The sequence below is a fragment of the Vigna angularis genome, chromosome 2 (assembly GCF_016808095.1).
Source record: "Vigna angularis cultivar LongXiaoDou No.4 chromosome 2, ASM1680809v1, whole genome shotgun sequence".
NCBI lineage: Eukaryota > Viridiplantae > Streptophyta > Magnoliopsida > Fabales > Fabaceae > Vigna > Vigna angularis.
The window spans coordinates 536997-548222 of NC_068971.1; the positions used below are offsets into that span (position 1 = coordinate 536997).

General features: G+C 33.7%; 3 protein-coding genes across 4 annotated transcripts; 2 read left to right on the forward strand and 1 right to left on the reverse strand.

Annotated features, from left to right (window-relative positions):
- Positions 1 to 238: 238 nt before the first annotated feature.
- LOC108321742 (30S ribosomal protein 3, chloroplastic) lies at positions 239 to 1118 on the forward strand. Its single transcript, XM_017553592.2, has 2 exons — positions 239 to 525; positions 640 to 1118. Exons 1-2 carry the CDS (start codon positions 322 to 324, stop codon positions 919 to 921), a joined length of 486 nt encoding a protein of 161 aa, XP_017409081.1. The 5' UTR covers positions 239 to 321; the 3' UTR covers positions 922 to 1118.
- Positions 1119 to 2798: 1680 nt separating this feature from the next.
- LOC108321677 (uncharacterized) lies at positions 2799 to 4869 on the reverse strand. The gene is made up of 5 exons (XM_017553499.2): positions 4567 to 4869; positions 4213 to 4316; positions 3898 to 4069; positions 3696 to 3818; positions 2799 to 3613 (listed from the first exon to the last, which is right to left on the reverse strand). Exons 1-5 carry the CDS (start codon positions 4732 to 4734, stop codon positions 3059 to 3061), a joined length of 1122 nt encoding a protein of 373 aa, XP_017408988.1. The 5' UTR covers positions 4735 to 4869; the 3' UTR covers positions 2799 to 3058.
- Positions 4870 to 5785: 916 nt separating this feature from the next.
- Positions 5786 to 7395, forward strand: LOC108321664 (uncharacterized). Of its 2 annotated transcripts, none has more exons than XM_017553483.2 (3): positions 5786 to 5883; positions 6588 to 6680; positions 6981 to 7395. In XM_017553483.2, exons 2-3 carry the CDS (start codon positions 6633 to 6635, stop codon positions 7143 to 7145), a joined length of 213 nt encoding a protein of 70 aa, XP_017408972.1. In that variant the 5' UTR covers positions 5786 to 5883; positions 6588 to 6632; the 3' UTR covers positions 7146 to 7395. The 2 variants fall into 2 exon arrangements, with proteins under 2 accessions (XP_017408972.1, XP_017408973.1); XM_017553484.2 differs by having other exon boundaries at positions 5786 to 5878.
- The last annotated feature ends 3831 nt before the right edge of the window (positions 7396 to 11226 follow it).

The window sequence follows — 11226 nt, forward strand, 5'->3', positions numbered from 1 at the left end:
CCAAAGAAGGCAAAAATATTTCTTAGGATTAATATTAATTATATATATTTTTATCTTAATTAATACTTTACCAATGTATTGAAAATAGTCCATATTTCAATTTTGATGATAAAACTATTTACATATATTAAAAATGAAAAAGTGAAAATTCGCAAATAAAAAGAAAAAGGTTTATATTAAAATGAAAATCCGTATAGAAATTTGGGGTGACCCGAGGAAGAACGGGGCAGAAAACGGGTCTGGTGTTATCTTCTTGCCTGTTTTGAAATGTGAGTGTGAGAGTGAATGTAGAATCAGCAACAGCAAACTAAGACCTTATCGATGGCACTTCTTCACCCAAATCTTCTTCCAACCTTCAATTCCAAAGCTTTAACCTTTCCCTCCATCAAATTCAAACCCTCTCTCTCCTTCTCCATCTCACGCTCCCACCGCCCTCCTCCAACCACCAAACGCTTCACCCTCGCCGCTTCCGCCGCGGAAACCGTCGTTGCCCAAGAAGAAGCCCCTCCCACTCCCCAATCCGAGGTTCTTTTCTCACTTTTCGCTCCCAAACTTCAAATAATGCTTTCAATTTCTCGCATTTATCCACCTCTTTTAGAATTAGAAAAAAAAAATCTCCTTTTTTTTTGTGATTAATAGAAGCTTGGAGTGGTTGTGAAGGCAGCAGAGAAGCCGAGACTTGTGTTGAAGTTCATTTGGATGGAGAAGAACATCGGAATTGCACTTGACCAGACGATACCGGGGCATGGCACCATTCCCCTGAGCCCATATTACTTTTGGCCCAGAAAAGATGCTTGGGAAGAGCTCAAGGAGTTGCTTGAGAGCAAGCCTTGGATCTCCCAAAAGCAGATGATTATTCTACTCAATCAAGCCACTGATATCATCAATTTGTGGCAGCAGAGTGGTGGCAACTTATCCTGACCCCAATTCTGCTTTTCGAACATATTTCAAACATTTTTTGCTCCTGTATTATTGGTTTAGGGTAATCGGTGATGTTTTGTAATAATAAGATATTTCTCCGGTTAATGCTCATGTTTTTTCTGTTGTATGTTCTTTATCTGGCTTTGTATAAGCTTAATTAATATTACTATTAATCAACTCATCCCAAAGTTCTCAGACCTTTGGTTTCCTGTCTGTCACATTTTATTAGTTAAAATGTTCTCTCCAACCTTGTACTTATATGGAGTTTTAGATTTTGTCTGGTAAAATTGTGAATTGTAGTCCTTACAAGTTGTCCGCCTTGGTTTTGTTCCCTCTCTAATTCAAGAGAAGCCATTCTGTTTGTAATAAGCTTTCTTGCAGTAATCAATGTTGCTGAAAAGGCTTTGAAAGGTCTAAAGTTTATTGTTTTCTTGTGTAGAAATTAAAACTTGAATAAGGACTGAGTGAATTGTTTAACTTATGTGATTTCAACGAGTAAATTTTAATTGCAAGCCTCTGTCACTGCTTTATTTTACCATAAACATTTTGGTTAAAAAATAAGCTTAGACTGCTCGGATCTGACTGAGGACCTAGTCATGTTCACGAATTAACAGAAGAAAATAAAGACTCGGGAGTCAGGAGTATGTTTTGAAGTTTAGTTGTTGTCTGATTAGTTTCGAAGGGAAATTACATGTTGTGTTCTTATTTTGCAATTCTTAGTGTTTGACAAGGATGGATGTTTCACCCTTAACCCTGATTAAAGCTTTGGTCATCCATCGATGTATTGATCTCGAATATTTTTATGAGATGCAGGACCTATTTGTAGAGATTTCTGTTGCTTATACAGAGACTAAGTGTAACTTGACAGATGAAAAATAACAGGAATTTGATTGCTTCGATTTGTCGTTCATTGATTCATCTTCACTCTAAATAACATGAATAATGAGATGAGATATTGTTACAAAAACTTCCCACTCGTGGGCCGTGGTCATGTATTTAACTAATCCAAATTCTTCTTCGTACCTCAGTATAGTAGAATCTTTTTCTAGAACTGTATCTAGAACTGTATATAGCCTATTGACATGCTGTCAGGTACTGAAGTAAAGAAGCCCCTTAATACCTAAATTACCTTATTTGAGATATTATAGCAAACCCTGTTATCATTATCAATAGGATCATTGGTTTATAATATCCCTTATGCTAACAACCATGATTAAGCTTTGTGATCATCTCACCTCAATGCTTATCCTGATTTTCACCATCATTGAAATAGAATAAAATTTACATGCAAGTAATGGTTTGCTCCCTTGAACATTTTTACTTTTGTCCCACAGCAACTTCTTAATGTTGCCTTCTGGTCAGCTAATCTGACACTCATGAGGAGAACAAGCTTCAGGCTTCAGCAGGCTAAATTGTTACCCTGTTATTTTATTAGAGCGAAACCACATGTCAAAAGAATTGTCTTGAAAATGCAGCCATTAGAATCTGAATTGGATTTTACGTAATCTGGAACAAAACCTTAGATGAAAGGTATGGATATTCTTCAGAAATTTTTATGAGGTCATAATGCAGAAGCACAAGCTGCAGGCCAGATGGAGCTACCACTATAGAATCTAATTTTTCTACAGAATTTAGAAATAAAACCAGCAGAACACATGGACAACAAAGTCTTGCACATCCTGGTTCATATCTTGAGTTGTGTAGGTTCTAATAGGCTCTGACTAAGTTGTGTAGGGGTTTGTTAAAATGATATAATGAGAGTAAGATTCTCCCTGACACAGTTTTTTGTAGTTTTTTATTTTATATCTTTTAACTTGTTTTTCTATGCTTCGAACCTAACTTCGGCTGTTTACGTAAAAGGGTTGTAACATCTCTATGTATTTTTCATTTTATATATTTTCTGCCGATAAAAAAATATTCTGATACATCTTTCCTTACAAATTGGCTTTTTATTTTATTTCAAATGCTAAATAATTTAGGTTTTGCACTTTGTACACTTTTGAAGAAAATACATGTTCCAATTCTCCATACTTTTTGTTATTCACCTTTTGATCATCTACTCCTCCTCACTGACATCATCTTCCAATCCACATGTTCATGATGTGTATGTATCTGCTTTTGAACTTGTGTTGGATCCCTAGTTTCCATCACGTCTTGTTGCCAAAAGATGTTGAGTGGGATCAGATTGAGACCTCTGTGAATTCCGTCTTATGGCGTTGGAAGAAGCATGAACTCTTTCTTCGTTGAATTTGAAGTGTTCATTTTCTGTAGCTGCATCAGAATTACTGTTGTGATCATTGTCATCCTCTCTTTTTGCTTCCTTCACATGTTCCTTGGAAATTAACTCTGCATTATTTGATATTGCTGTCATATTACCTCTTGGATTCAGACTTAAATGAAAGTCTTCCCATGCAAGTGTTTTAATTTCCCTCCTTTCCGATGCTTTTAGTTCAATATCGTGATTTGATTGTTTACTAACTTCAATCCCAAAAGATTCTGATTCTAAGGCTTTTTCAGCTGCTGCAGCAGCTGTATCAGTGTGTCTCTTCCTTTCTTCATTCCTATCAGATACAAGCTCACGCTGAATTATTTTTTCTGGATTATTTTGGATATTAACTTTATGGTGATGATCATCAACACTATTTTTTCTGGTTTCACGTTCATCTTGTCCTCGTTCAACATTCATTTTTTCCTGAAATAGTGTAACATAATTCGTTTCAGTGTAACTATCACAATTCAGTGCATACTGTTATTTTGAGACAACGTGCTCTTACTTTATTGATCAATACAGGCTTCTGCTCCAAACGCAAAGTAACTCCAATTTCTGAAGCAATTTGTTTCAGCGCTTTCATTTTGATTTCCATGGTGAGGCGTTTTGGTGAAAGCTTTTGTATCATCTACACAAACCAAGCAAAAGTTATCAGAATAATGGGAAATTCTCTTGAAACGAGTTCTCTTGCAATAACTAATCAGCACCTCAGAGTTCACTCTATTATTTTTGTGCAACTCAACAGCATGGTCTGCAAACTCTTTCCCAAACCTTGATGTTAAAATCTCTCTTATCTTGTGCAGCTCTGGAAAATCTCCACACCTTGAGGATGCAAAGATAAGGCTAGATGTTGTTTCCATGAGATCAACGGGGCACTCCCTACACATGTTCAAAAAATACTAAATTAGCAAATTAAGACAGTGAAATGCATTCATCGTCAAATAATCCATCACCACTTCAGTTTGGTGTTTCTTCAAAGATTCACTCAACAGCAATAGAAGCAAGGAGAGAAGAAAACTTACTTGTTGGTTTCAAGAGCTTCAGCTCTTTCTCTCAGCAAATTACAATAGTTTTCTACCATAGAAAACACTTCCAACATGTTTTGTTCTATTATCCATTGATCCACCTGTTAACAAGTAATAGATAAATTCAATATATTTACGTGTAAGAGAGAGAAAGAGAAGAGTTTAGAGTTCAGATTCTCTGCTGATTAAAAGTATGCTGATATTGGTATATTAAAGTTCTTTTCAATATATTTAAAACATAAAAATTAGTGTTCATCAATCTATTTTGAAGACAGAGTAAAGGGACAGTACCAAAAACTCAATAGAGAATTCAATATGAGTTCAGGTGTGTGATTATTAGCAATAACTTACACGAAGTAGAGCAGGGTCATGGTAACCAAGGTTTAAGAGCTGAGCAACATCAGAGCGAGCATAAGAGGCTCGAGCTTTGTGCTGATTCTTCAAGATAACAATCCTAGAAACAGCAAGTGTGGTGATGCTTTTGATCTTGGAAGTGAAGCTTTTTCCAAGCAGACCCATGTTATGTTATGAATGGAATTTGGTGATTCCTTGCTTGTGTGCAAAAGGGGTGAGGAATGAAAGAAGGATTGTATGATCAAACGACTGTAGTTGCAGAGTTGAGACTTTATTCTGTGAGATAATGTTTGTTGTCAGATATAAATGAAATCGTCCCCAGAATAATAAATACGAGTTTGACAGTCATTATTTGTTTTGAATTGGCCTAACCTATGTTTGAGTAGTTCCTGTCTGGTTCCTTTCTGGAACATAAATACCAGAATGTCTGATGATTTCTATTGGAAACTGGTCGTTTTTCAAAAGGGTCCACAACTACTCGGGATATGACCCATTCTCATGCAACTGGTTTAGAATTGGAAAGGTCAAAACCTTAAATTATTGCCATAAGTCATGTGAATTATTTAGTTAGTCCTATGCTGGTTGAAGAAGTTGTGGAAAAGCGTAGGATTGGTCTTGGTAAGCCAATATATATAACAGTATACTAATATTTTAACAAAAGTAGAAAATTTGAACAGCATTTGGTAGCCACCATGGTAGAAAACTGATGTGCGTAGTAATGCCATTTTCTCATGTGGCTGCGTTCTAACTAGGGAATAAATAGTGTGTGCAATGTGTTAAAAAATTATATAAAATTGAAAGAGGTGAATTTGGCTGCTGTGACAAGGTAGAACCAAGCAAATATTTAGGTGCATCGCAATAGAAAATCCCTATTATGACCTGGTAGTTCGATTCACATTCTTTTAATGAAAATGATAATTAGTTAAAGAATATTATTAGTTCGATTCACCATCGTGACTGCGTGAATATCCAAGTATGTTTGATTTCGTAATGGAAATTGACTTTACCGCCGGTTAAACTTGGAACAAAAATAATATTCCAAAATCATTTACGTTTTTTTAGATTCTTTTCTCAACAAAATAAATGAATTTAGAATATTTCATAAAAATTGTATTATTTGAGTGTAAAAATTTAAAAGAAATTTAAAGTATAAAATGGACTTACTAATTTAAGTATTTAAAATATATTTTAGATTAGGCTTTATATAGTTAAATACATTCACGAAGGTGTATTCAGCGCTCTTTTTCATCTTCACAAAAGGAAGAGTATCCAAAGAAGTGAAGTGAATCGGAGGATCTTCTTTTGTTCGGTAAGGTAATGCGAATTCGCTTTCGCTCCCTCTTTCTTTGGCTTCATCCTTTCTGCAAATTTTGATATTGTTAATGATTCATATCATATAATTGAAATTAAAAGATTCCCTTGAATGGGTAATTGTGGTGTTCGTGTTTGAGGTATTTTGTTGCGTTGAGTAAGGTAATTCACAATCTCTCTTTGATATCTTCGCTTGATTTCTCAATTACTAATGCATATCATATCATATAATGCAAATTTAATAGCAAAACAAAACAATCCGTTTTACTAATCGTTCAATCGCGTTGCCCTCATCATGTTTGTGAAAATGCTCACTTAAACTCGTTCTCGATGGTTGTATTTTCGGCGTGATTTGCATGCTCCGTTCATCGCTCCACTCGTTCTCGACGTCGGCGAGGGCGTCACACAGCAGCTGGAGAGGAGAACCACAAGTTCCTCCCCCGAACTCCTTCCTCAGAAGCTGGAAGGCGCCGCGGGACCTGAAGGAAGCGAAGGCGAAATACTTTGTTCTTTTACTGCAATTGTTTTGTCAATTGATGAAATATTTAAATTTTTTGTTTGTGTTGCAAATATATCATTCAAATCTATTATGCAATTTAAATTATTTCTACTATTTTTGTGCTAAACATTGATGAAAATAAAAATAAAAAATTATGCATAGTTCGTTTCATGTTTTTCAGTTAAATTTCTTACATTCATGTCTTCAGGTTACTTTTAGGGCATTTCAAAAGCTTTCTGGAAATCAGATAAATATGTCGAAGCAAAACACTCTCTTCTACGACTATATCAATTACACTGCCGTAAGTTTGTATGTGGAAATACTCACTTTAACTTGTTCTCGATCATTGTGTTTTTGGTATCGTTAGCATGTTCCATTCATCGCTGAGCTTGTTCTCGACATTGGCGAGGGCGTCAGCAGCATCTTTCTCGATTTGTTTGTGGAAATGTTTACTTCTTGTTTGCTTGCATTCCCCTCAGCATCACAATGTAGAATCTTTTAATTTGTTTATTGTTCTTATGTATTTTGTTCACTTGCATCAACGAAAGGTAATTTATATTGTGCGAAATTATGGTAACCCTTTTTTTCTCCATTGACCTAGATGGCTGGACTTTTAGGATTTAGGAGCCTTCCACCCAAGGCAAAGAATTTGGTAGTTGCTGGCGGTTTGACAGCTTTTGTCTTTGGTGCCCACTTCTACACCATGAGGGTTGTTGGAGGCACTGATGAACTGCAGGTATTGACAACTACGATAGAGAAAATGTGAGATACTCACGTAGTGGGAGGAGTTGTAACTGGACTTTGCTCAGAATTGAATTCTTCCCTAAATTCAAAAAGAGACCAATAGAAGAGATATACATTCTACCGTATGGTTAATAGAATCATACAGTTAGTCATTAATCAAACGATTTAATTTCAAGATTGATTATTCTTTGGACTAAGCTCCTTGGTTCGATGAATCTAAGTTAAACATTTATTAATTGATTATTTTACGCTGAACTCTTTTAGATCGATTATTTTGGACTGAATTTCTTTGGACTAAGTTTATTTGACAGGACAATTTTTGATTGACTATTATGGAGTAAAGTTTTTTTGGCCGACCATTTTAGATTGATTTCTTGAACATACTATCTATGATTGACCATCTTGACCGAATGATGTATATAATTTGACCAATTACAAAATGATGTGATAATGACAAATTAACATATTAATGTCGATTAAGGTATGGTTTAATTGTGATTAAGCTGACCAAAAGATAAAAATTAATAACAACTATTATAATTAAAGCTTTAAGTCATGACTTTCATATACATGTATTATTATATTAATATTATTTGACCAGACATTTAATTACTTTAGTATCAGAATATTTTTTATAAGTATTATTCTATTTGTCGCAATCGGAATTGCGACGGGACGACGATCCAAAAATAAGAGAAAAAAAAGGATGATTTAAAAAAAGATATTTGGAGTCGTCACCATAGTTTATTCTGAAAAACTACGGAAAAATCATAAAATGATAAGGCATGGTCTACGAAAATGAGATTCTAAGTTCGGAAGTCGATTACGTGTAGGGAAGGTATTAGCACCCTACAACATTTATCCTAAGGCAGTACCTTAATTAAATACGCAAATATGGATGTGGTTTTTAAAATGTTTAACTATCCCCTAAAATAAAATTCTAAAGAGACAAAATATATTTTTTGGTTTTTTGTTAGAAAATTTTGTTTGAGAAATTGTTTAGAAAATTTGTTTGGAAAAATGATTATTGATAAATTTGGATTTTTGGGAAGGTGAACATCACAAGGACTAGCCTTGCTCCTACGTATCTCCACTCTTGATGGAAAATCAAGGATCACGTAGTTCTGGCCAGTTCTTTGGATGAAAATCTTGATATTTTTGGCTTTTAAATATTTTGTATTTTTTTTGGTATTTTAATATAATATTTGGATTTTGCGTATTAAGCACTAGGGTGATGTGTATGATCGCACGAGTACTTATATGACTTTTTGGGTTTTTCTTTATTGTTTTGCGTAATGAGCACTAAGTTAATGCGTCTATCGCACGAGTACTTATACGGTTTTTTATTTATTTTTATATTTTGGATAATGAGTACTAGGACTCATGCGTACAATCGCACAAGTACTCATACTGATATTTATGTTTTTTAAAGTTTTATATTTTTTTATTAAAAAGGATAGATGAGTTGAAATATATATGACATTAAAATGTGAAAAGCATAAAGAAAAATTATGATAGAAAACAAGATAAATTTGTAAACTAATTTTTTTTTATCAAAATGCATATATAAATAGGATGAAGAGAAAATGTGTACCTTGTTGAAGATTTGTGTGATGAAATAAAACCTTACTTGTAATAAGTTGTGAGAAAGATAGATGGAAGATGAAGAAAATGGCTTTATAGTAGAAATGTGGTATCAGATTTACTATGTATAGAGAGATTAGAAAATAGAAAAATGTGAGAGAAAAATGAAGTAGAGTTTTGGGATGGAATGAAGAGATTTTGAGAAAGAAGAGATGGATATTATGTAATTGTGTGTGCGTGTGTAGTGAAGAGAATGTAGGTATTTATAGAGTTAAGGATGAAGAAAGTTGATGAATAAAAATAATATAATAAGTTGGTGGAAAATTTAGATGAAATAAAATATAATAGAAAAGGTAAATAGTAAAAGTTAATGTGGAAAATAAGTAAAAATAATAATATAAAAAGTTGGTGGAGAAGTAGGTGAAATAAAATATAGTAAATAATAAAAGTTAATGTGGAAAATAAGTGAAAGAAATAATATAAAAAGTTGGTGGAAAATTTAGATGAAATAAAATATAATAAAAAAAAGATGAATAGAAAAAGTTAATGTGAAAAATAAGTGAAAGAAATAATATAAAAAATTGGTGGAGAAGTAGGTGAAATAACATATAGTAAATAGTAAAAGTTAAATGTGGAAAAATAAGTGAAAGAAATAATATAAAAAGTTGGTGGAGAAGTAGGTGAAATAAAATATAGTAAATAGTAAAAGTTAATGTGGAAAAATAAGTGAAAGAAATAATATAAAAAGTGGATGGAGAAAGTAGGAGAAATAAAATATAGAAAATAGTAAAAGTTAATGGAAAATAAGTGGAAGAAATAATATAAAAAGTTGGTGGAAAAAGTAGGTGAAATAAAATATAGGAAATAGTAAAAGTTAATGTGAAAAATAAGTGAAATAATATAAAAGTTGGTAGAAAAAGTAGGTGAAATAATGTTGATGAAGAAGATATAATTAAAAATGTAAGTGGAATAATTAGGAAAGTTGGTATATAAAAATTAATAAGGAAATGAAGTGGAAAAAGTAAATGAAAAAAGTAGATGATGTGGAATGTGATATGGATGGTGAGGTGGATGGTGATGTAGAGAGTGTGGTGTGATAAGAGAAAATGGGTGTTGAGGAAGTAAAAAAAATTTGAGATTATTTTAGGTCATTGAATTAAGTGTTTAAAAGAAAATTTGGAGTGAAAAGAGTAAAATAAATAATATTTTTTTTTATTTACTTGGAGTGAAAAGAGTAAAAAAAATTTGAGATTATTTTAGGTCATTGAATTAAAGTAAAATATTTTTGTGAAATCTTATTTACCAAAATGTATTGACACTACTGTACTAGAAGATTCAACTCAACACTCGTTCAACTACAAAACACGACATAAGCGTTTGAGCAACACAGACAAGTAATCTAAGAATCGATAATACTCAATGCTAGAAACTGACCATAAATCCTACTTGTACATCCCGAAAGAAATGAAAACCAAAAAGATATAAATATGAACTCCCTATCCTCTAACACAGATCACCACGAGGCTTTCCAGTGTGCTTTGTCCTCACTTGCACACTTTCTGGGAAAACTTCCCAGAAGGTCCCTCATCCCAGAATTACTCCAAGCTAAGCACGCTTAACCATGGAATTCTTATGGGCTAGGCTACCGAAAAGCAAATGCATTTAGTGATATGAGTAGCCAAATCAATCCCTTTAAACTATCCTTCAACTGTATAGTCTCATACCTATACAGTCTCCAAATCCCTCTCATTTCGGTGTATGCTCGATTCGTCCATGTACCCCTTCCACTCGAAGCCTGCCAGGAGCCGCTCCTTGTCTGTGCCCCCTGCACCATGCCTCTTGCACCGGCATCACTCCCTGCCCTCGTCAGTGCCCGGATGTCACAGGAAATTTTGAGGTTGAGCTGCCTAAACATATAACAAAATAAGAAGAATGGCACTTCTTTTGCACTGGAAAAAAAATGGTGAGGTTGAAAGGGGAGTGGAGCTTACTTGCACACTAAACAAACCACAAATTTTGAGAAATTTAAGGTATGACTTTCATATACATGTATTATTGTATTAATACTATTCGACCAGTCATTTACTTACTTTAGTATCAAAATATTTTTTACAAGTATAGAAGATTCAACTCAACACTCGTTCAACTACAAAACACGACATAAGCATTTGAGCAACACAGACAAGTAATCTAATCCTACACGTACATCCCGAAAGAAATGAAAACCAAAAGATATAAATATGAACTCCCTATCCTCTAAGGGGAATTTTGAACATATAACAAAATAAGAAGAATGGCACTTTATCACTGATACCACTAGCACATATCAGGTCTCACTTCTTTTGCACTGGAAAAAAAATGGGGAGGTTGAAAGGGGAGTGGAGCTTACTTGCACACTAAACAAACCACAAATTTTGAGAACTAAAAAAAATCCACCTTCCGTCATTTAACAGGAAAAAGAAAACTAAAACCTCTTATGCAGCATTCCCTAAAATTATATGACGTAATATGGCACAACA

Bases quoted from the DNA above. Each gene is read 5' to 3' on its own strand.
- LOC108321664 (XM_017553483.2), top strand. From the start codon at position 6,633: ATGTCGAAGCAAAACACTCTCTTCTACGACTATATCAATTACACTGCC. The intron at 6,681-6,980 runs GTAAGTTTGTAT...CCATTGACCTAG, and splicing joins ACTATATCAATTACACTGCC to ATGGCTGGACTTTTAGGATT.
- LOC108321742 (XM_017553592.2), top strand. From the start codon at position 322: ATGGCACTTCTTCACCCAAATCTTCTTCCAACCTTCAATTCCAAAGCT. The intron at 526-639 runs GTTCTTTTCTCA...TGTGATTAATAG, and splicing joins CTCCCACTCCCCAATCCGAG to AAGCTTGGAGTGGTTGTGAA.
- LOC108321677 (XM_017553499.2), bottom strand. From the start codon at position 4,734: ATGGGTCTGCTTGGAAAAAGCTTCACTTCCAAGATCAAAAGCATCACC. The intron at 4,070-4,212 runs GTAAGTTTTCTT...GAACATGTGTAG, and splicing joins GAAGCTCTTGAAACCAACAA to GGAGTGCCCCGTTGATCTCA. The intron at 3,614-3,695 runs GTAAGAGCACGT...ACACTATTTCAG, and splicing joins AGCCTGTATTGATCAATAAA to GAAAAAATGAATGTTGAACG.